The sequence below is a fragment of the Chrysemys picta genome, chromosome 1 (genome assembly GCF_011386835.1).
Source record: "Chrysemys picta bellii isolate R12L10 chromosome 1, ASM1138683v2, whole genome shotgun sequence".
Classification (NCBI taxonomy): domain Eukaryota; kingdom Metazoa; phylum Chordata; order Testudines; family Emydidae; genus Chrysemys; species Chrysemys picta.
In genome coordinates, this window is record NC_088791.1 from 94288832 (window position 1) to 94313522 (window position 24691).

General features: G+C 50.2%; 1 protein-coding gene across 1 annotated transcript; it reads left to right on the forward strand.

Annotated features, from left to right (window-relative positions):
• The first annotated feature begins 1815 nt into the window (after positions 1-1815).
• On the forward strand, positions 1816-20833 carry LOC101953827 (extracellular serine/threonine protein kinase FAM20C-like). Its single transcript, XM_065580964.1, has 10 exons — positions 1816-3094; positions 5899-6074; positions 6224-6302; positions 8274-8366; positions 10522-10637; positions 11309-11489; positions 13309-13418; positions 18895-18976; positions 19224-19283; positions 19639-20833. The coding sequence occupies exons 1-10, from the start codon at positions 2589-2591 to the stop codon at positions 19910-19912; spliced, it is 1677 nt and encodes a 558-aa protein (XP_065437036.1). The 5' UTR covers positions 1816-2588; the 3' UTR covers positions 19913-20833.
• The last annotated feature ends 3858 nt before the right edge of the window (positions 20834-24691 follow it).

Genomic DNA, 24691 nt, shown 5'->3' on the forward strand with positions numbered 1-24691 from the left:
TGATGATGAGCCCACAAGCTGGGTATAGGATTCCCACACACAGACTGACCTCAAACCCAGCTCTGTGACCTGGGGAGGTGTGGGGTCCCCACACACCGACCCAGCTCAGACCTGGCCCTATGACATAGGAGACGATAACCCCACTGCTCAATTGTGGGGGTCCCCACGCACAGAGCAGAGACCAATTCATTTGACATAAGCCACTGAATAGCTACCAGGTGGTAAAAACTTTTGGGAAGCAGGAACCTAATGGTCTGTATTCCATACACAATCCCTTTGAGCCTCTTTGTTACCCCAGGCCAGGGCCAGCTTGGAACCAGTGATCGCCCTGTGAAAGGCTCTGTAGCCCTTCCCCAGTCCCTCAGCATTATCTGCTCCCTGCTGCCTGGCTAGGTCAGCAGAACTTTGAAGTCAGACATTTTGCTGGAAAGCTCTGCTCATGTGAGCCCGGAACACAGATGCACTTAAGAGTTAATGTCTTTAGCACAGACTAAAGGGGGAAATAAGACCTGTGCATTTACTATCGGCCATGTTATTACTGCAGCTCAAGGAATGAAATATAGCATTGTCAGAATCTGGGGCGGCCGAAAGTGTCAGCTGGAGACAGTTACTAGGCAACCATTGCACCATGGGACATGAGCAAGCAGAGAACTCATCGTTCTCTCCACAGCAGCTCTGTGTGGATGTGTTCAAGAAAGTGCGTGTGTCCTAGAGAATGTATGACTGTGTGTCAGAAAGAAAAGTGTGAAAGGGAGGAAAGTGATACTGAGTCAGAGGAATGTGTGTAAAGAATGTGGGGTTCTGTGTGTGCCCACAGGTGCCATCCAACCCCCTAGACCTGGGCCCAGGTTGGATCTGCTGACATGGCCACAAAGGGCTTCACATCTTAGCCCCAGCTCCCTGAGTTACCTATTCTCCTTTCCCCAGATCTCTTAGGTGAAAGGAAAATTTAAAAGGGAAAACTGGCATCTCTTTCACTCCTGTACCCCAGTGCTGGCCTCTCACCCTCAAGATGGTCTGGGTCCCACTGCCTGTTGCATTAAGTTTGTGATGGCCAGCTTTGCAGGGTTGGTTAAATCCGGGAAGCTCTCCTGTCTATTTCCCTTCGTGGCCTTCCTGACGGACCCAGCTTTGTGTGACTATACGTCACTGGAAAGGTGAATTTCCCGCAGGAAGGTTTCCCAGGGCTAAGGAGCTCTTCAAAAGGATTGAAATCCTCCAAACCCATTTGGCTTAGAAAGTCGCTAGCAAGCTCATTTGGAACCGATTGAAGATGCAGCTTTCTCTCCCACTTCTGATTCCTGCTTGTCCCATTCTTGTAGAGTGTATAGTGCGGTATCAGCAGAAACAAGGTAGTGCAAGGGGCAGGTATCATATAGTGCAGGGAATAACTCTTCCATGGCACCTTGAGCATGACATCAGCACCCCTTGCTATTCCAATGCTGGAATCCCACCCCAGATTTGATGATGCACCTAAATTCTGACCCAAAACATCCTCTATTATTCCAGTTCTAGGACCTCCAAAGCAGTTGTACATCCACCTTGCTCCTAACCTACAGCACCAAGTCTGGAACCCCTACAGCAGCTTTGCCAGCACACCTCACTCCTGATCTGCACCCTTGATGTGCCAGTCCCGTCCCTCTCCCCTAGCTCTGCCAATACTTAAATTGTTGATATATCCAGTATGAGTGTCTCTGTATGTACGTGTCAGTGAAGAGGTTGGTATGTTTGAGGGGCCTTGTAGGTATGAGGGGGGATGTTAGTGTATATGTGGTTGAGTAAGTATATATTTACATGTGAGTGGGGATATCTGTCAGTGTCCCATTGTGAGTAGGAGGTGGGAGCAAGTTCTTTATAGGTGGATGAATATGTAGATGTAGGTGCATGCACGTAGATATAAATGCAGATGTAGATGGGGGTATATTAATGCATATGTCAAGATGACTGGGGGTTATGTGAGTAGGAAGGAGTAGGTGAGTGGGTCCTGATGTAGGGGTGAGTGGGCATGTCAGGGTGAGTGTGTGGGACTATGTACGATGGTATGTCAGTGTGAACGGATGGGGGTACTTGGGTGAGTATGTGGGGAGCAGTCTGGGAGAGAGGCTGCAGGGTGGATTAGGTGAGGGGATTGTCTGCAGTCACTTCTGTCATTGAACAATCTGCTGCAACTGATCTGGAACTTGCCCCGTTCACTCTAACCTTGGCACTGCCGGCTCTTCCCTTATCAACACTGATAAACCAAGCGCAACCTCCCTTCCTCTCGCTGTCCTCCTGATAGCTGCCACATCCAGGGGGTCCTCTCCACAAGGGACCTGGGAGCTGCTCCGGACTCACTGCCATGGACAGACACAATCACCTTTTGTCCTGAAACGGCAACAGCAGCAGAAGAGAAGGTGACGGGTGTTGCTAGCTTAGTTTTCACCTGCAAACCCCAACTTCTGCATTGCCCTTGCTTTTTAACACTGAAACTCTAAATCCAGGGTGCTACACTGCTCGGGACTTCTCCATCCTTCTTGTTTTTGGCAAGGGGATCACACTGCGTAAGTATTAACTCTTTCCTACCCACCCGTGGACGTTTGCACCTTGCCATGTGTATCAGCCTGGAGAGGATGTTACGCCGATTGCAGACTCTGCTCCAGAGGAAGTTTAAAATTTTGCTCTTCTCTCTCCTCCTCTTGGCTCTCCTGATGCACATGGCATTGGACTTGGCTCTCCCAGTTGCTCCCAGCTCCTGCAGCTGTATCCCAAAAGCAGCGAACCCCTTGGGCCTCCCGCCATCCGGCCCGTTAGTTTCAGTCCAAAAAAAGTTGAGCCTGCGGATCCTTCAGGATTTCAGTGGCAGCAATGGGTCCTTGGAGAAAGGCTCCCGCTCACTGGAAGGGAGGCCACCAGCAGGTGGCGGAAGCAAGATGGTTCTCTTTAAGCACCAGTGGGCAGGGGTGAAGTCGGCATGGACAGGGCGGTCAAAGATGGCAGCACTCTTTGAGCATCCCCTCTATAAGATCCCAATCCCGGAACTGGTGAAGAAAGACAAGCTCTTCAGTGTCAACCCCAAAGAGAAGTTCACGCTGAAAAGCAGTGGGAGTGATGAATGGTGAGAGACCACCTGACACAGTATATTCTTTAGGAACACAGTAACCAGACCAGCCTATGGTCCATCTAGCATGGTATCGTGTCCAGGGCTGGCCCAAAATGTATTTGGATCCTGGGTAAATAATTATTTTGGTGTCCCCACTTTTCCTCCCCCCTTGGTTTAGAAGAGCCAGGTCCCAATCCCAGAATGCCAGGATGCAATGCCGGCTGGCCAGCCAGCCTTGTGTTCTAGCACAGGGCTATGACCATAAATGTGGCATCCTAAGCTGCTACCCACGTATAGATAAAGCCAGCCATGGGCCTTCCTCCATGAGTGGCCACTCTCCGATCCTTTGCAGGAAGGCACAAAATCCCCATAATGCACCTAACTAACTGTGTGATATCATACCATATTTTTGGGAGGGTGGGGATGTTTTGAATTCAGCGAGTGATCAGCTTTTGCCCTGGAGCATGGGGCATTGTAACTTTATCCTAGTCAGAGTCACTGTTATTCCACACCTCATAAATGGCCTCCTTTTGAACTGTACTAAGCTATTTGCCTCAGCTGTCCTGTGGCAGTAAATTCCACAGGTTAGTTATTGGCTATGGCCTGTGTTTTCAGAAGTCACTAGTGATTTTGCGAGCCCCACTGGAGGCTCCTCAGAGGGCAGGTGCTCAACACTTTCTGACAATCAGGCCTCTTTAAAGTGTCACAAACTGGGCTGCCAAAATCAGACGATATGAGCAAGTATTTCCTTTAGTCCATTTTAAATGTACTTCCTTGTAATGGGAGGGCCCCCTTGTCCTCGTCTCCTGAAAGGAAGTCAAATGGGAACTTTTGGGCTGGCCAGCTCTATACAATTCATTATATTATATAATTTTTATTCTAATAAATATTTATTCTATCTCCTCATCTCCTTTCTAAACTCAATAGTCTTGAAGCTCTCAGTGCATAAGAAGTCCTCTTCCCCCTCTCCATAACACTAACCATTTGCATTCCCATTCTCCAGACTGCCCCCCTTTGAAATGTGATGACCAACAGTTAAGTTACCTACAATCTCAGCGTTACTTCCTGCCTTGCATTTCATGAGATGCTCTCTGATCTGCACAGGACTTGGTGGTGCAACAATCACACTGTTGGCATGTGGTTATTTGCGTCCCCACGTGCCTGTGTCACCACTATTGCCTAGATGAAGAATTAAAAGCCAGTTGGTAATTAATATTGTAAATACATAGTAGCTACTTTAAAGGAACCACATTGTAGTTATTAAAAATAAAAGTTAGAAAGAATGGAAATTCGGAGCTATATTCCACAAACAACCTTAATCCTATCTATCTCAGAGGATTAGTCTGTCATATGGCTATAATTTAACCTGGAAGATGGGTATGTGTTGTTTAAGGTAGAACTATTAGATGATGTAGTTTCAGTATACTTCCAGGGGAGAGGAGTAGATTTAGAGTATAAACTCTTTGGGGGTGGGACTGTCTCTTTGTTCTATGCTTGTACAGTACCTGGCACAATGGGGTCCTATTCTCAAGTGCCCAGATCCTCAAAGATATTTAGGCTTCTAAGTACATTTAAGGATCTGGGCCTAGGTGCTACTGTAATGTAACATCATAATGCAAGTATGCAGAAACTACACTGACTGATAGTTTTAATAGAGATAACGTGAACTCCTCTCCGCAGGTAAATCAGAGGTATATGACAAACTAATCAAAGGGAAATAGTGGGTCAGGATAAAGGATCAGTGTTAAGGTTGTTTCTGGAAAATAACTATGAATCTCCTTTGTTCTGACATTTTAAAATATATAAATACAGGTGTCTCCTTTAAAGTAATTGATATCATACAACTAACTGTACACACAGGTGGTAATTCTTATGATGGGAAGAATTCAGTTAGATTTGGACTCCAAGTAAAAATACAGGCAAAACAGGGCTAAGAAGTTTAAATCTATTGCCTTTCTTAAAGTGATACTGTGGAATTTTTCTCGGATCATCAAATAACGCATCCCCCCTCTTCTGTGCCCAGCAGGCACTGTGGGCCAAAGGTTTGGTCTGCCCTAAAATACTTGTCATGTGGTAAGACCAGATGCAAGGGGACACTTTGGAGAGGCCCAGTCCAGGCAGAGCCAGGGATGCTGTAGGTCAGGACTGAGATGTGTGTAGGAGCCTAGGCCTGGAATAGCAGGGAGTGCTCTCCCACCTCTCTTTGTATTGCCATTCCTCCTAGCTCCTTTCTATCGGCCACGCGTGACTCTTGCATTTGGGGAGGCTGGATCTGAGCATTGGAAGCTCCCTAGAAGTGGGGCAGGGCCATTGGTGCCCGAAATGTAGCCCTGCTCCTGCTTGCCTTCCTCCCCCTGAGGCCCCACCCACCTGACGCTCACTTCTCTCTGCCACCTCCTGCCTTAAGGGCAAGCGACAGGGGGAGGGGGCGGAGAGGAGTGGGCAGGGAGGGACCTTGGGGTGGAGCATGGGCGGGGCCACGGTCTGGGTGCTGGTGGCATCCCCACCTCTCAGGAGCTTCCGCCGGCGGCGCTCCAAAGGCGGCGGGTCTATCATTGTGGAACCTCCCTTTGGAGGTGCGCCACATCCAGCATTGCTTGCTCCATATGGTGAGGTTTAGCCTCCCCAAGCCTCTTATACCCGCCACCCATGTTCCTCTCCAACCAGTCCCCTCCCAGCTTCTTGTTTGCTGATAGATGTGTGAGAAGGGGCTGATCTTGTCTTGGTGTGACCATAAGGGAGCACTTTGGAGATGGAGAGTACATTGTGCATGTCCTAAACCCTGTTGTTGTTATGCGGGGGTGGCTTTTGGGCTGCAGGGTCAGCAGCAGTAAAGCAGAGATGGTCCTTCCGACTGGGAAGACTCCATATGATACCTACCCCACATGGCTCAGGTTCCACATTGGCATCAATCGCTATGAGCTGTACTCCCGGCAGGACCCCATCACTCCTACGCTGCTGGAGGAACTGTCTACACAGAAAATCATCGGCTCAGGTATCAGTCTCGCTTGCCTCCCCATGCGTGCCCTCCGTGTCTGCGTTGCTTTTTGTCCCCCTTTCTGTGTCTGTCTGTCTGTCCCTCTCCTCATTCTCTTTTCCCCTTTTCTCCTGCCCTGGCCCTGATTCTTATCTGTATCATTTCAGTCCAGAAACCAGGAGGGACCCAGCTGAAGTTGATCATGACGTTCCCAAATTATGGAGAGGCACTCTTCAAACCCATGAAGTGAGTAAGGCCAGCAGGAGAGGGGCCAGGGCCCGGTCAGTTCCAGAGATGGGCCTGTACCAACATCCTGGATCCAAAGACCCTGGGCTTGGGCTCATCTTAAATCATTTCATTACGTGGTGAGGAAATCCAGCTAGGAAACTGAGGGAGGCAGGAACTCTAGCCTTATTCCATGAGCTTACTTACCAGAGCCCCTATAAGGGAAGCTGGTGAGGACATGAGGTGACCTCCCCCACTGACACCTCCTTCCTGGGAACAAGTGAGACATGCTGGTCAGCTGTTTGTTTCTGATGGGGTGGTGCGACCTCTTGTGGTAGAGGGGAGCAAATCCTCAGAGTGGATCATTTTGTACATTGTTTGCACAACTTGTAGGACTTATGAGAGGTGGGGGGCAGGGAGGACGGTTGTACCAGGGGGTCCCGAGCAGGGTGCCCCCCAAAACATCTGTAATGTCTGTGTAAATAAGGAAATGGGAGGAGGTGGGCCCCAGCCAACATGATGTACTGGGGCTGCTCATTTCTCTCTACGGGCCTGACAGCATGTATATGTAAAGAATAACAGCAGGAATGTCAGGATGGGGGACTCTATCCTGGGAAGCAGTGACTGAAAAAGGGTTGGGGGTCATGGTGGATAATAAGCTGAACATGAGCTCTCCGGGAGATGCTGTGGCCAAAAGACCTAATGCAATTCTGGGATGTATAAACAGGGGAATCTCAAGTAGGAGTAGAGAAGTTATTTTATCTGTGTATTTGGGATTGGTGCAAGCGCTGCTGGAGTACTGTGTCCAGTTCTGGTGCCCACAGTTCAAGAAGGATGTTGATAAATTGGAGAGAGTTCAGAGAAAAGCCACGAGAATGATGAAAAAATTAGGAAACACACCTGACACAATGATAGACTCAAGGAGCTCAATCTATTTAGTTTAACAAAGAGACAGTTAAGGGGTGACTTGTTTATAGGCTATAAGTATCTGTATGGGGAACAAATATTTGATAATGGGCTCTTCAGCCTAGCAGAGAAAGGTGTAACATGACCCAATGGCTGGAAGTGGAAGCTAGACAAATGCAGACTGGAAATAAGATGTAAATTTTTAATGGTGAGAGTAATCAATCATTGGGACAATTTTCCGAGGGCCGTGGTGGATTTTCCATCACTGGCAATTTTTAAATCAAGACTGGATGTTTTTCTAAAGATCTGCTTGAGGAATGAGTTGGGGGAAGTTCTATGGCCTGGGTTATACAGGAGGTCAGGCTAGATAAGTGGTTCTCAACCTATTTACCATTGTGGGCCACATATTCAGCTCTCTATGTATTATGTGGGCTGCAGCTGTGTGCTGTATGGCCCTGAGGGCGTCACATGGGCTGCAGCTGTGTGCTGATTGGGCCACAAGCAGCCCCAGGGGTTGAGAACCACTGAGCTAGATGATCATAATGGTCCCTTCTGGCCTTGGAGTCTATGATTCTGTGAAACATATAGCAAACGATGGGGTGACACTGAGGCAGTTAATGAATGGGGATGGGAGGTGGTTTCCACAGCTCTGGTGTCCACAGTGAGTTTGGAGACGGAAGTGACATAAAACATGCACCTAGATCAGAAAGTGAATGACTCTAAGGCTACATCTTCACTACCCGCCTGAATCGGCGGGTAGAAATCGATCTCTCGGGGATCGAATTATCGTGTCTCGACAATCGATCCCCGAATTGACGCTTGTACTCCACCAGCGCAGGTAGGAGTAAGCACCGTCGACGGGGAGCCGCGGAGGTCGATTTGCCGCCGTCCTCACAGCGGGATAAATCGGCTCCGATACGTCGAATTCAGCTATGCTATTCGCGTATCTTAAATAGATCTTCCCCTCCCCCCCAGTGAAGACATAGCCTAAGTTTCCCCCATAGTGGTGAGCAGGCTTAGACTCAGCACTGGAGGCTTTAACCTCCTCTGTCGCATCTCCCCTCCCCCCCTTCCCTTTCATTTCAGGCAGACCCGGGACCAAGAGACCCCAGCAGATTTCTTTTACTTCTCGGACTTTGAACGACACAATGCAGAAATAGCAGCCTTTCACCTGGACAGGTGAGCCCCTCAAAGCCCTTCCAGCTCCCAGCTCTGTTCTTCAGGGGACAGAGAGTACATCTATTAAAGGAGGCTGGCAGCAGCCCTGAGATCTTAGCCACAGGATCTGCCATTTGCAGGGAGCCCCCTTTCTCCATCTGGTGGGGAAAGAGGGGAATCCTAATTCAGACTGTATGTCACCAAAACATCATGCACATCTACAATGCTATGTAGATTCAGCTCCATGTTCATTCATTCATAAGATCCCGCACACACATTGCTTATTCAATGGGCCCAAACCTGGCTCTGGAAGGCATATGCCTTTGGCAATGCACCTCAGTCTTGACCTGCAGCATTTCCTACTCTAGCAGTCCTGGGATCCCCTGATAAAAGCAGCTGTCAATACCCTTCAATCCTGACATTAGAGCACCCCTCGCCTTCCCCCCAATCCAGCTCTGTCCATGTACTCTTGTCCGGACCCATAGGATCCCCACTGGCCTCCCCCTGGCCAGTTCTGGCCTGCCACACAGCTCTGCTGATGTACCCTAATACTGACCCCATGCACTTCCAATCAGGGCCGGCTTCAGGGTTTTGGCCGCCCCAAGCAGCCAAAAAAAAAAGAAAAAAAAAGCCGTGACCGCGATCGCGATCTGCGGCGGCAATTCGGCGGGAGGTCCTTCGCTCCGAGGCGGAGTGAGGGACCATCCGCCGAATTGTCGCCGAATACCTGGACGTGCCGCCCCTCTCCCGAGTGGCCGCCCCAAGCACCTGCTTGACAAGCTGGTGCCTGGAGCCGGCCCTGCTTCCAATACAGGCCTCTCCTAAACACAGATTGTCCTGCCAGATTGTAAAGTAATTTTTTGATGTGAACCAATATCTACTTAGGGACAGACCCGACTGAAATCTACCACCATTGCACGTCGGGTGCAGGACACAGCCCCAATGCGACCTATTCTTTATTTCCCCAATGACAAAGTCAGGGAGTTTCTGGTGAATTCCCAGCCTTCATTAGACAAATTTATTTGGTGGCCTGAGAGTGCAGCCACCAACTCTTGCTGGTGGCTGCTCTCACACTTTTCCCTAAAATGCTTAATTAGCTTTAGGAAAAACAAATAAATATGCCCATATACACATCCAAATCATTGTAATTTATTTATTGCAAGCTAGTAAGTCTGTTGTGAAAAATGATATTAAACATATATCACTTTTCACAGTAGATTAACTCAGCCCTGGCAAGCCTAGGGATAAATTAAGCCCTGGATGGGGGTTGGGGGAGGCAGCGGGGGCCAGGGGCGATGGGGGTGTGTGGATGGCCAGGGAAGGCAGCGGGGGGCCAGAGCCTGAAGCCCCGCGACTGGGGGATGGAGCGTGAAGCCATGTGGCCGGAACCTGGGGCCCTGCTACTGCGAGGCCAGAGCGTGGGATTGGAAACCAAAGCCCTGTGGCAAGAGCCTGCTGCCCCACCACCCCAGGGCTGAAGCCCAAAGCCTGAGCCCCACTGCCCATGGGAAGTTGGGGAACTCACTGGCTGCCTGCTCCTCCAGTGTTGTGCCCCAGGTGTCTCCAGAGGGGGGCATGACCCAATCCCTACTGGCAGCCCTAGCGACCAATACCAAGGTCATGCATCTAGGAGCACCAGGGAGGGGGAGGGGCTGCTGCTTTGCTCCCCCGCATATCCCCCCCAGTCTCAGCCCAGGAAGCTGTGGCTGCAAGAAAAGCCCCTGGTGGCCCCATGTGTCTATGGTGGCTGCATTTGAGAAAAGCTGCATTAGAGTATCTTCTCCAGGAACTTAGGAGTTGTTGTATTGGATCAGATCATCTGTACTCAATCTCCACCTAAGAGAGAGCAGGGCAATGACCCATGGGCCATCTAGGCCGAAAACCTGTGTCCAGCACCTGCCAGTATCTGAAGCTTCAGAGGAAGGTGCAAAATCTCCGTGATTTGCACCTAATTGTGCAATACTACGGCAGTGGGGTAGTGGAGATATTCCTGACCCCACATCTTACACACCAAAGCATGGTGATCAATAGCCCTTGTCATTTTTACTCTAGCTAAAGTCACTGCAGATGTTGTTCTTACCATCTTCCATTTGGTTGTGAAACAAGCACTCAGGGAAGAAACTGCTTTGGTCCTGTGTTTTGTTTAGTTCCTTGTGTGCTCTCCTTGTCCCCGAAGGATCCTGGATTTCCGGAGAATCCCCCCAGTGTCTGGTCGTTTGGTGAATATAACTAAAGAGATTCGTGACATCACAACTGACAAGAAACTGGCTAGAACCTTCTTCATTTCCCCAGGTGAGTGTTCTCTGCCTGTGTGCCCATCACAAGCTCCCTGGCTGGGCTCCTGTGGGGGGAACTGCAACTCCAGTGACACGCATCTTCACACCCCACTTGCCACTGCCCAACCCACATGTAATTAAGGAATGATCTGCAGTGCATCTGGATGGAGATCACCTGTCTGAGTGCTCTGGAGCCACTCAGGTTCTGCCTGGGTTCTATGTTTTCCTCCAATCCAGATTATTGGCCTGGTTGCTCCATCTCACTAGGGATTACCTGCCCAGGAATCCCATCTTCCCTTGGAGTTATCTGCCTGAATGCCTCTTTCCCAAGATACAGGACTTCCCAACTACTTTACCCAGTGGGCAGGTCCTCTCCCCAAGCGCATCAATCTCCTGCTAGATGTGTATTTCAGCCTGTGGGTGTGAGAGTGGGATCCCAGCTATGTCCTTGCTGCTTTCCAGCCACACTGGAGCCCTTTTAGGTTAACTGAACAACGAGAGCAGACCTGCTCTCTTCTAATCTAGATGGATTGCTGTACACAATTACTGTCCACGTCCTGCAGGTGAGCTCTCCTCAGCCAGCGTGCCATCGCAATCACCAGATAGGCTCTGTTACTCTTTGGGTGGGTTGGGACTGCTGCTTTTTGCTGACCTTTGCTCTGTCCTGATTTGACCGGCTCCCCCCAGCCAGCAATGTCTGCTTCTTCGGCGAGTGCTCCTACTACTGCTCCACGGAGCACGCCCTGTGTGGCAAACCGGACCAGCTCGAGGGCTCCATGGCGGCCCTTCTGCCCGATAAGGAACTGGCCAAACGCCACTCCTGGCGCAGCCCCTGGAGACGCTCGTACCACAAGAGCAAGAAGGCGGAGTGAGTGTGTTGGGAGGGAAGGTTCGGGTTGCAGGTGGCGAGTGTGGCAATGGGATGGGGGCTGCAGGAGAGATGTGGCGGGGGGACAGCAAGACCTACAGCTGTGTGGGGAAGAGGAGGCGGTGGGGAAGGTGGTACAGAGTCCAGACAGTGTCAAGGCGCTGGGTCAAACTGAAGGTGGTGGTGTTTCCCACAGCACGGCCACACATGATGGGGGACATGAGGGTTGCTAGGTGTCCAGTTTTCGACTGGAACGCCCGGTCGAAAAGGGTCCCTGGCGGCTCCATTAAAAGTCTGGTCAATGGTGCAGCGGGGCTAAGGTAGGCTCCCTGCCTGCCGTGGCTCCATGAGGCTCCTGGAAGCAGCAGCATGTCCCCCCCTCTGGCTCCTACGCATAGGGGCAGCCAGGGGACTCCGTGTGCTGCACCTGCCCCAAGTGCCAGCTCCTCAGCTCCAATTGGCCGGGAACTGCAGCCAATGGGAGCTGTGGGGCGGCGCCTGCGGATGGAGCAGTGCGCAGAGCCGCCTGACTGCGTAGGAGCCGGAGAGGGAACATGCCGCTGCTTCCAGAAGCTGCTTGAGGTAAGCGCCACCCGGAGCCGGCACCCCCCCATGTCCCAACCCCCTGCCCCAGCCATGATCCCTGTTCTGCCCTCCAAACCCCTCAGTCCCAGCCCGAAGAACCCTCCTTCACCCCAAACCCCTCATCCCCGGCCCCACCCAAAATCTGCACCCCCAGCCGGAGCCCTCACATAAATGCCGCACCCCAACCCTCTGCCCCAGCCCAGAGTCTCCTCCCGCACCCTGAACCCCTCATTTCTGGCCACACCCCAGAATCTGAACCCACAGTCCAGAGCCCTCACCCCTTCCCACACCCCAACCGCCTGCCTCAGCCCAGAGCCCCCTCCCATACGCCACAACTCTTGGCTCCACCCCTCAGCCCAGAGCCCCTTCCTGCAGCCCAAACCCCTCATCCCTGGCTCCACCCCAAAACCCATACCCCCAGCCGGAGCCCTCAACCCCTCCCGCATCCCAACCCACTGTCTCAGCCCGGAGACCCCTCCCACACCCGAAACCCCTCATCCCTGCCCCCACCCCAGATCCCACGGAAAAAAATTGGTGGGTGCTCAGCACCCACTGGCAGCTCCCTGCCCTGCCCCCCCCGTTCCAGCTCACCTCTGCTCCACCTCCTCCGCAAGCGCGCTGCCGCGTCCTGCTTCTCCCCCCTCCCAGCGCTTGTGCCACAAAACAGCTGTTTCGCGGGGCAGGGAGGGAGTGGGGAGGAGGGGGAACACGGCACGCTGGGGGAAGAGGTGGGGCCAGGGCAGGGATTTGGGGAAGGGATCCAATGGGGCAGGGAGGGGGCGGAGTTGGGGTGGGGACTTTGGGGAAGGGGTTGGAATGGGGCAGGGCCAGGGGCAGGGAAAGGGTGGAGTTGGGGCGGGGCCATGGGCGGGGGGGGGGGCATGAGCACCCACCAGTGCTGGAGAAAGTTGGCGCCTATGTTATGGCCTAGTGCAAATGAGCAAGCGACAGAGGATGGGGGGATGGAGTGAGCGGGGGGTGGAGCCTTGGAGAAGGGGCGGAGCTTCAACGGAGGGGCAGGGCAAGAGTGTTTGGTTTTGTGCAAGTAGAAAGTTGGCAACCCTAGACATCTACCATGGACTGTCCCTTGAAATCCGTTCCTGGGGGTGGGGATTGAGAAGGCCCAGGGAAGCCCAAATGGTTAAAAGAAGTCATCCGAAGTTTCTGTGATGCTCTCCCCCAGTCCCAGAGCCCAGGACACCTTGTGATTTCCCCCTTCGGCCTCTCTTCTAAGGTGGGAGCTGAATCAGAATTACTGTGCTCAGGTGAGAAAGACACCGCCCTATGACAGCGGCTCCCGCCTGCTCGACCTCATAGACATGACTGTGCTTGACTTCCTGATGGGTGAGTGGGTGCCCCTCTAACAACCTGCCCATGCCTTCCCAGGCCTGGGCCTACAGATCTGCCCACGTGTGACGCACTCGTGCCTGCAAGGAGGCTCTGAGGCTTTTGCATAGATATTTTTATTCACAGACGACTAGGGTTGCCAGTTTTGGTTGGATGTATTCTTGGAAATTTCATCACATGACATAATCTTTAATTAAAGATTAATCTTTAATTCCTGGAGACTCCGGGCCAATCCTGGAGGGTTGGCAACCCTACAGATGACCCCTGCCTGCAGATAGTAGAGGGGCAGAGACAGGGCAGCTGGCTTCAGTAGTGTTACTGAGCATACTCAGTCTATGTGAGCATGCTCAGTACAAGCCAAGCAGCAAATCCTTGAGGGCACATGATTCTGCATGCCACTTCTGCTTTTATTTATAGATCAGACAGATCTCACAGGACAATGACAGGGCCCCTTCTGGGGAACTTGCCTGTCTCCACTTCCTGCTTTCCCAGGCTACCCCTTCCCAGCTGTTACTCAGTGTTACTGCATGAGTCCCATGCTCTGCCCCCTATTGGCTGCACTGTGGTACTGCACTTTACACCACATTAGCTATTTCCATCATTACACTTAATTTTAACTTTTAATTTCCAGAATTTTGTTTTAATTCTGTTTTAAACCAAATGAACCCTGGGCTCGTCCACTTTCCCTCGTTCTGAAATGTCGTTCTTAGCACTCCGGTTATATATTACACTTTCTCCATTACCAGCAGAAAGCTGTTTCCTTCTTGACTGTTATTAATGCCACTGGTACCATAATAACCTGCCCTAGATCACTGAGGTTCAGGTTGTTGTTTGGGAGGATGAAGTCCAGCTTATCAAGTGTTCCAGGGTAACAATCACAACAGTGGGTATAATATTGTCCTTTCACATGCTTCCTTGTTGACCAAACTACAGCATTGTTGGTCTACACTACACTGGGAGAGCTACTTTCCTCTTAGTAAAGGGGTCTTTTTATCTTATCTGTGCCAAGGTTTGCGCCCCCACACATCTAACTTCAGCATCCTGCTTTGCTTAGCTGGCCAACATTTTCTATATCTGTTTTTGCATCCTCTGGGCTGGAGTGTACAGCCAATGGCTCGCCCCTTCGAGCACTGCCAACAAATCACATTTCCTGTACAAAGGCCCTAGAAATAGTACCAACTAATGAAAATAGCTGTGCTGAAATTATTCCATTCTTGAGCTGTTGTGGCCCTGGGAACTCTTTAAATCAAGGCAATAAGGCTCGATAGCATCTATGAGCTTTGTGATTCATCTGTCTTCTCCCTTCCCACAATCGGCATTCAGAGCAGCTAGCGTTATGGTGCCATCTATTTTGAAGCAAGAGGGCAAAAAAAATGGTTAAATCCTGCTGTTACAGTAGCCACAGAGAGTATGTCCACACAGCAAAGAGAAACGTGGGCTTGCGGGACTTGGGCTGCAAGGCTGTTTCACTGCTGTGTAGACTTCATGGCTCTGGCTGGAGCCCAAGCTCTCGGACTCTGCAGGTTGGCAGGATCCCAGAGTTTGGGCTGTGGCCCAAGCCCGATGTCCGCACAGCAATGAAACAGCCCTGTGAGCCCAAGTTGGCTAGCGCAGGCCAGCCACAGGTTTTGATTTGCTGGGTAGACATCCAGAGTCAGTGCATCCTGACTCCTGCCATGTGACAGGGACCTGATCTTTTGTAACCCCACATCTGATGACTGAAGCCAGGAATAAAGACCAGTCGGTTATGTTCTGAATGTCTGTCATAGGATGGGAGAAGAACTTACATTTACTTCAGTGGGGCCATATGGGATGTAAATCTATGTGGCCTATATGTCTTGTGCTCTTACACTGGGTGGCTGGTGTTTTTAACGTATCTCCAAGCTGTTGAACAGTAGGATCTACATTCCCTTTCCTACAGACAATATTCAGTTTTACAGCATTTGCTGCACAGGTGCATTCAGCCGAAGGACGATGATGGCTATTGCCCAGTCACTGGCTAATGCCGTTAGTGTTTTTTTTCCCTACCACTCTCATTCCTGCCCCTCCTGTTTCATACCCTTCTTCTTTGCTATGGACGTATTCCAGTGCCATGCCTTGGTGCTGTTCACAATGTTCTGTTCACTTAGGGATCTGAAGCGCGTGTCTAGATCACTGCTTGTTTGTTGTCTCTGCTGAGTCCCAATTTCTTTAACTGGTTACATAACTTGGATAGTTTCCCTTTTCCACTATCTTTTGTCACTGATGCAAGCAGTTAGGCTGATTTTGCTGCTGGTGCCATTGGACTTACTTCTGCTCCATTTATGGCTATTGTTCATTAATAGCTTTCAGGGTGCCCCAGATTGTTGCAGTGAGAATAGTTGGAGGCCTTCAGTCTCAGCTCCATGCTGGGGATAGATGGATCCACCAAGTCCCACACACAACTTAGACTTTGAAATTAATGTCTTAGATTTGTCCTCAGTGATCTCTTCTCTTTCATCCCTTTCTCGATTTTTATTCTGCTACTTATCTGCCTCTTCCTTTTCCTGGATTCAGTTCAGTTTACACCCTGTCAAATACCACCAGATGGATTAACTGGGCATGCTGTTGTGGAGCAATAAGACTCATGTATGTATTGCTGAGCATTGCAACTTCACTCCTTCTTTGGGAGTTCCCAGTTTCTCTGCAGGCCATTTTCCTCCCTTGACCCTTCTGTTAGCATTATCTATGTTTTCAAACACTTCTGTCCTTTGACCCCAGAGTTGAAGGTTGTTCCCTGAAGCAGATGTCTGAATGTTGGTGCCCCAAACTTTAAGGGGTCTGTAACAGATGATGCCTCCCTCTCTCTAATTTTCTTCCTCTGGAATAAATGTGGAACTATGGCCAAGACTTTCAAAAGTGTTGAGTGATTTTAGATGCCCAACTTGAGACATCTTAAAGTGGCCTGATTGTCAGAAGGTGCTGAGTACTGGCCCTCTGCAAATCAGGCCTTTTAAGCTGTCCAGATCAGGGACCCCAAATCACTAATCATCACCTTTTAAAATCTTGGCCTATGTCATTGTGCTAGCCAGTATTCACTCTCTGGTGCAGCCTTTTCCTGCACCCGGATGCCTTACGCCTGACGACATACTGGAATAGTGGTCACCATTTTTCTTCTCGACTCTTCTTTCTGCAGCTTGGACAACAGCTACATCCCTGGTATCTCCTTGGCTGGTACCTCAACACTGTCCTGCAAGGGACTTCGGAGATCTTCCCCATTAGCTTATTTCACTTGTTTCCCCATATAGGCATATTATCGGATACATTGTCCATTAAGCAAGTGTTAAACTTTCCTCTGAAGTTTCCATTGGCCATTGCTAAAGAGAGGAGGCTGGGCTTGATTGACCATCAGTCCTGACTTGTCTGCTTATCTCTGTTGTCATGATTAGCTGCTTAACTCTACTGGAGTTTATTTTCCCTGGCCATTTACAGTACCTTACAGTTCTCAGGGTCCTGCCATAGTAAGTGTTCCATGAGACTGAATTTTGGTATCTGGAGACAAGCAGATCCAATCAGTTTCTGCTGCCTTTTTGCTTCCAGTACTACCGCTGAATCCATGTGTTCAAGCAGAAATTCATCAGACCTTGCTTCTCTTGAGATCACTGCAGGTGAGGTCACAGTTCAGTCTGAATGCTGCTGTCAATAAATCTGTCAGCAGGGTGTGAAAAAACAGTTTGTGGACGTGAGCTGCTTCATATTTTGTCCCTGTGCAGGGTGTCCAGGTGCAGACAAAATCAGATTGCTGGGATCCCTAGCACATCCAGCAAAGTCTGATGTGCTCTCTTTAGAGCTCTGGGTCAATCCCACCTGCCGCTGGTACAATTCTGTCAAAAGCCTTGCTCAGCATAATATCTTAACCTATAGCTTTTGCTTTAATTAGAGTGAAGTTGGAATGCATCTCATGGCAATTCCTCACGGGGGAACCAGGAACCATGGCTGATTTAGCTGTAGCAGTATAGTTAAAGCAGTACAATTGTTGTGTGTAGACAAGCCCTTAAATCCCTTTTGTTATTTCTCTCTCCTCACTGGGGTTTGCGGCTCCTTCCAGTTTAGTACCATCTGTGAAAGCCATTAACATGCTATTCACTCCCTCTTCCAGATGTTAAATGAGATGGCTCCACCACTTATCTCTGCAGTACCCCTCTCTAGGCTGCTCCTTCAACTCACTACTGTGCCATTGCTTGCTAGTCTTTCTTAGAGTTTCCATCCAGGTTCCAGTCCACAGGACAGTGACATATCCAAGATGATATCGACATCAATTTTAAGAGTAAGGATTCTGTGAGCCACAGTATCCAATGTTTTACTAAGATCCATTGACTTTGTAATTTTATCTAAAAAGCAGGAGAGTTTGACTGACAAGATCTATTATTGATAAATCTTGTGCTGTTTATTACTCATGGCTCCATTATCCTGAGTGGTGATTTGCTAGGATCATTCTTCTTTCCTTTTTTAAAGATCAGCGCTTTGTTCTAGTCTCTGATGATCTCTATAGATGTTCAAAAATAACCAGGGGTCCAAAAATATGTTAGCTTCTTCCTTCACTACCTGAGGATATATAGAAACCAGGCCATCTTCTTTACTCCCTTCACAGTTCCAACCTGCTCCACTCTACTCCCAGCTATTCCAGTCCTGCCCAATCCCACCGTACCTACAGCTCTACCTTTGCACTTCAGTCCTGGCATGCAGCTCTCTCCTGCAGTTCCATTTCCCCACACTACAAGCACACAGACCTGAGCTGTAGCATCCCCACTGTCCTAGTCTGGGACCTCCCCTGAAGAGAAATAGCCACTCCTGTCAAACAAGGCAGTGATTTTGAGGCATACCAAACTCATTTCACTGATGACCCACTAGAAGTTCAACCCACGTCTCTAAAGGAGAAAGGCTACATACAGCCCTAATTCAGCCTCTCCCCGCCATGAGTCACTTTCTTTGCCCTGGTCTACACTGCAGAGTTAGGTCGACATAAGGCAGCTTACGTCAACCTAACTCGGTAAGTGTTTATGCTACAATGTTGCTCCTGCTGATGTAACTTAAACTCACCTACTATGCCGACTTAATAACTCCACCTTCACAAGAGGTGTAGTGCTTAGGTCGACGTGGTTAGGTCGATGCAGTGTCTGTGTAGACACTGCGTTGCTTACATCAACCATTGCTGCCTTTCAGAAGCCATCCCACAATGCCCCACACTGACAGTTAAATCAGTGCCCCTGGCTCCTGGTGAGGACATGCACTGCTGACACAAGGAGCATAGTGTGGACAGGCAAAAGTGATTTAATTACTGTGGTGGCTGTGTCGACGTAACTTAGGTCAACGTAATTTTGTAGTGTAGACATGCTCTTTGTCTACTCTATCCCTGGAGCTCAGGATGTGCTTGAAGCAGAATGTCCAATTTATCTTCTCTGCTGCTTTTCCCCTTTGCCCTTCCTCTGTCCCCATTCTCCTCTCCCTTCTGCAGGTAACATGGACCGACACCACTATGAGACTTTTGAGAAGTTTGGTAATGACACCTTCCTGCTTCACCTGGACAATGGCCGAGGGTAAGAGTGGGAGATGGACTCCTGCTGACAAGGAGTATGGAGAACAGCAGACACAGGGAGGCCATGGGAAGGATCTGGCAGGGGGTGTCTCTGCACATGCTGGGAATGATGTGGCAGCCCAGACATGACTTGTGATGTCATTGCCATATTGCTATTGAGGTCTCTGGCCCAGGTGGGATGGACAATATTGCACAGCCCATAAGGGGCACATTACGCTCATAATCGACACTCTCTTTGCTCTCCTTAGATTTGGGAGACATTCTCATGATGAAATGTCCATCCTGGCCCCTCTCCAGCAGTGTTGCAGGTAATGGCTCTCTTTACCCCTTCCCTCCTGCCCAATTCCACCCCAGAGGGGGTAACTTTCTAAGGAATCAGTGGAAGTCTGATTGTTCTGGTTCAGGAAGTGCCCTGTCTGGGCTTGGGCGACTGGATTTTCAAAGTGAAAAAGCAGGATCTCTGTCACATGGTGTAGAGTGGCTGTTGCGCCCCACCCCAGAGGTGTCGGTTTCAGCAGTGGGCGAGCGATCCCTGCATATACTGTCTGCAAAGCACTTTGGGATCAGTCAGGCTGCACGACACTGCATGAATAGCAGGTGTTGTCGGGGCTTGGTTGATTTTTCTTTTCTCCTTTCTTCCCTTTCACCCACCCCCACTCTTAGTATCAAGAAGTCGACATTCTTGCGCTTGCAGCTGCTTGCCACAGAGCCGTACCGCCTCAGTGACGTCATGCGGGAGGCGCTGGCCTCAGACCACCTCTCGCCAGTCCTATCAGAGCCTCATCTGGAAGCTCTGGACCGGCGGCTCCAGCGAGTACTGGACATGGTGCGGGTGTGCATGGCAAAGGGAGGCCAGAAGGAGGTGCTGGTGGATGACATGGGAAAGCTGAAACAGGCAATATGGCAGCGCCAAGAGACAAGGAGCAAAAAAGCGTGATGGGCTGAGCAGACACTCCTTCCCACCATGACCCCAAGGCTGCCTCTGCAATCTGGACTCTTGCTGAATGAGAATCAGCACTGGTGCAGCCACAGCTAGGTGCCCATATTGGGGGCATAGTCCCTGGATCTACTGATGGTGGGGAGAGGGAGACAGTTTAGATGGGGAAGTGAGTGGGGCAAAGAGACAAGTGGGAGGTCTGGCTGTAATCAAAAGGGGAACCCTACAAAGTGAACCCAGGGGAGGGAAGTAGATTTCAAACTCCGGTAAGCGTTCAGCTCCTGCAGAGTCCTGGAGCCAGCAGGGCCGGTCTATACTAGAAACGTTCATCGGCACAGCTGCACCGATGCAGCTGCGCCGCTGTAGCACTTCTGGTGAAGACGCTCTAAGCCAATGGGAGAGAGCTCTCCTATCGGCATAATAGCTCCGCCTCCCTGAGAGGCGGTAGCTGTGTCAGCGGGAGAAGCTCTCCTGACGCCATAACGCTGTCTACACGGTGGGTTAGGTCAGTATAACTACATTGCTCAGGGGGGTGGATTTTTCACACCCCTGAGCGACGCAGTTATACTGAAGTAAGTGTGCAGGGTAGGGCTGGGTTTAGGTAAGGCTGAGGAGCCCGGGCTACTTAGGGAGAAAGAAGAACAGGAGGACTTGTGGCACCTTAGAGACTAACAAATTTATTAGAGCATAAGCTTTCGTGGACTACAGCCCACTTCTTCAGATGCATATAGAATGGAACATATATTGAGGAGATATATATATACACATATAGAGAGCATAAACAGGTGGGAGTTGTCTTACCACCTCTGAGAGGCCAATTAATTATAACAGATAAATATTTTGCAGGGGGAAAGCCCCCAGTGGGGACTCCCTGTCTGTACAGTAACCATTATATTAAAAATCATAGCTCCTTAGCCCACATTTAAGGTGTGTCAGTGTTTTTGTTACTCAGCCTGTGATGTGTGAGTTAATAAATAACCCTCGCCTAACTGGGAGCGCACTGCCATGGCTGGAAATTCACGGACACAGTAACTGGGGGGCTTTGGGGGTGCATCAGACCACCAAGGAATCATAGTCTAGTGATTAGTGTGTGGCTTGGGGAGTGAGAGGACCTGGGTTCTGTTCATGACTCCTCTACTAGTTTGCTGTGCGCAGCTTGGAGAATTCAGAGAAGTGCTGCGTAAAGCAAAAGCATTCGTTACTGTGATAGTGGTGGATCTCGTGTTGCCACTGCAGACTTTCACTGGCATCTCAGCCTGTGCCACTGCCATTACAAAGCTCTCTTCCTTTGCTCGGTATTTATCATTGCCCTCATCCTAGCATGAAAACAAGGTGCTAGTGACTGCTGGCACTTTAAATCTCTAGAGCTGTTCTGAGCAGGGTTGGATGATACAGTGGTTAAAAACATTGGCAGATAGCCTGCAGGAGAGCTCCTGCCATTGCTACCACCAGTGGAACTGCCCCAGTGACAGCAATGGTGAAAAATTGGTCCAGTGTAGTAGAAAAGCCCCAATAGAGCTGGAATTATCAAATCCCTGGTACACAGAGCAATGGAGTTGCCCCCGCCCCAACCTCCAATAGGGAGGCAAACCTTTGCAGCTTCTCATATAATTGCCTTTCACTACTTCTTAATTCTCCCTGAAAAAGGGTAATAGCAATATACAGGACCGTTCACATTCACAACACTTTACCTGCTAGATCCTCACAACCAAAAAAGAGAGAAAAGATGGTCCAGTGCTCCAGGCGTTAGCCTGGGGCTGGAGAGAGCTGGATTCAAATCCTTCCTCCGCTGCAGACTTTCTGTGTGACATTGGCCAAGTCACTTAGCCTCCCTGTGCCTCAGTTCCCCCTCTGTAAGATGGAACTAATAGCGCTTCCTTACTTCAGAAGAGGATTGTGAGGAGAACTCAGGGCCGGCTCCAGGCACCAGCGTAGGAAGCTGGTGCTTGGGGCGGCCAATTCAAAGGGGTGGCACTCTGTCCAGTATCGGGGCGGTACGTCCGGGTCTTCGGCGGGAATTCGGTGGCGGGTCCCTCATTCCCTCTCTTCCCCTTTGAGCTGAAGAGGAAGAGAGGGAGGACCCGCCGTCGTCTTTTTTTTTTTTTTTTTGCTGCTTGGGGTGGCAGAAAAGCAGGAGCTGGCCCTGATTTTAAAACTGGGGTGCTCAGGTGCGTGCTGTATTAATGGGGGTGGGTAATTCCCATTGCCAGATGGGGAACTGAGAGGTGAAGTGACAGGTCAGAGAAGGAGCCATTGGCAGAGCCAGGACTAGTACTCAAGATTTCCCACCCTGTGTCTAAACTATTGGATCACGTGTCTCTCCAGATTGTTTCCCTCCTCCCTCTTTCTTGATAAATCCTTCACAAACTCTGCAGTGGTGACATCACTGCATCTCCCATGGGAACAAAAGGCATCAGTCTTTTAATTACTGATGGGATTACATGATTTTGCACTTGGAAGAACCTGGATTGTGGTCTGGTGACGGGGGGGTGGGGAGGAGAGCAAGTGAGCCGCAGTTTCAGCACAGTTATCTAAAGTCATAGCAAAGAGAAACAGAAACTAGCCAGCCAAGGCTTTGGGAGAACAGCATCAATTATCTGCCTTTCCTCTTCAAACACCCCCTGCTTGAATTTTCTCTCACCCCCGCACGTGAGAGTTGTTCTTTTAAATGGCACAGATCTATTCAGGGACTAGCACCATATTTAGTCCTGGTGGCTCAGCACCTAGATTATCCCCCTAATCCCTCTAGGGGGAGTTGGAAACTAATCTGCAGTAGTTTTCCGTCAACAAAAGCTGCGATGGGGGCAGGGGGAAGGCAGGTGCTGCTAGCACTGTTGGTGGTGCTACTGTTAGTCTGTGATAGCGTCCAGGATGTGCTAGGTACTAGTGTTCCTGCTTTAAGGAATGGAGCACTTGTGTTACAGGGAGAGGTTAAAAGAGTTTTAAATACATCTAGTTTGGTCAATGATGATAAACAGGGGACGGGCTGTAAAATTGCAATGTAAAGGTTGGGGCTTGGGCTGGTGCCTGGGGGCTCAGATCCGGGGGGAGGGGGTCTCAGACTCTGGGCTCCGGCCCCAGTCTGAATGTCTACACTGCAATTCTGCAGCCCTAGCCCAGTGAACCCAAGTCAGCTGACCCAAGCGCTGAGACTCAGTGCCTCAGGTGTTTTATTGCAGTGTAGACATACCCTGAGTTACCAGCAGTCCAGCCCACCAGTGGTAGCAGTGGGGAGCCCTCTAATGTAGGCTGGCTGCTAGGGCGTCAACCCCCATGTTGTCTAGGCCTGCTCTCAGCTGGGTTAGATGACCTGGCAGTATAAACACCAGAGCCTTGCTTACACTAGAGCTCTCCTCAGTGCCACTACTGGTGGAGCTGCACAAGCAGCTGTACAATGGTGGTGGTGGGTGGGGGGTGTTAAGGAAGAGCTTGGTCGAGACACAGACCTAATGGGATGAAATTGAGCAAAGAGAACATTTTAGCTGGATGTCAGGAAACCATTCCTACCTGGCAGCCTGTGGCGGGTCTATTGCATTGTGACCTATCCTCCCAAAGGAAAGGATGGGATAAAGCCCTGGGAACTTACTATAGGGAACAGCCCTGCTCTGGGCAAGGGACAGGCAGGGACGTGCGAGAAGTATCCAAATAGGTCTTTGCCATCTCCAACACCTGTGATTCTACATCCTTTACAGCTTTTGGGAAAAAGAAAAAAACATTGACTGGGGATAGGCTGTGACCCACCAATCTCGTGTCATTTGTGGCTCCAGGACTGGATTTGAACCCATGTCTCTAGAGATGAAAGGGCAGCATATTTTCCCCCTGGGTTTTATGCTTCTGAAATGGCAGAAACTACCAGTCATTGTCCTGGCTCCAGGAGACAGGAATTTCATATTTCCTGCCCAGGGCTCTGTCCTTAACGGTTACCAGGGGCTTTGTTGTTCTTTGTTTGGGTTTAAGAGATTTTTGTATTTTTTTTTGTTTGTTTCTTTGTTTGGGGGGCGGGGGTGAGCTTGGTTAAAAGGCTGACAGCCCCTGTTCTCTGCCAAAATGGGGGGAACTTGCCCCTAGTTATATAATGATGGCGTGTGTGTGTGTGAGAGAGAGAGAGAGAGCCGGACAGAGGAGGGCAGGTCAAGTGCCTGCTGAGTGAGCTAGGATGAGTGCTGGTCATTTTTTCCAGAGAGGATGGGAACAGGGGAAAAGGACTTGAGCGGAGCACTGTTTGGGCATGACTGATTCCTACAGCTGCAGGAGGTGCTGTAACCAACACTGGCTGTAAAGGCACCTGGCTAGTGCGAAGGATTTGGAGTCAGTGAGAATGTGCCCATTTACACTGGGGCTAAATTTGGGTCTCTCTGACATTCCATATAAACAGTTCCCAGCACAATCGACTCCTGAAAGCAGAAGCAGCACCACAACCCTAAGATATGGGAACCCCTGAAGTGGCCAGGCTCAGGCCATCAGAGGTGCTCAGTAGGGGTGGAATTAACCCATGCCCCTCTCCCTACCACCACCTATTAAAGAGAGAGAGAGCGCAATATCAGAGGGATAAACTGTCCAGACATGCTCGTGGTGAGCTAGAGATCACCAACTGCTCCCCCGCCCCTGCCCCAACAGGGACTTTGAGTCATAATGCAGGAATTCCTGAAGAGAAGGATTCCAGTCTGGGGACTACAAAGGAATCCAAGTGGCAGAGTCCTCAGGGGTGAATTGTGACCAGACTGAATGGATTGGTCAATCCAGAGACTACATCCTGGTCCAGCAAAACACCTAAGTATG

What these genes read in the sequence shown, in the direction of transcription:
- LOC101953827 (XM_065580964.1), top strand. Translation starts at nt 2,589, where the DNA reads ATGTGTATCAGCCTGGAGAGGATGTTACGCCGATTGCAGACTCTGCTC. An exon ending in CACAAGAGCAAGAAGGCGGA is followed by an intron (nt 11,490 to 13,308) that starts GTGAGTGTGTTG and finishes CTCTCTTCTAAG; the next exon opens with GTGGGAGCTGAATCAGAATT. An exon ending in CACCTGGACAATGGCCGAGG is followed by an intron (nt 18,977 to 19,223) that starts GTAAGAGTGGGA and finishes TGCTCTCCTTAG; the next exon opens with ATTTGGGAGACATTCTCATG.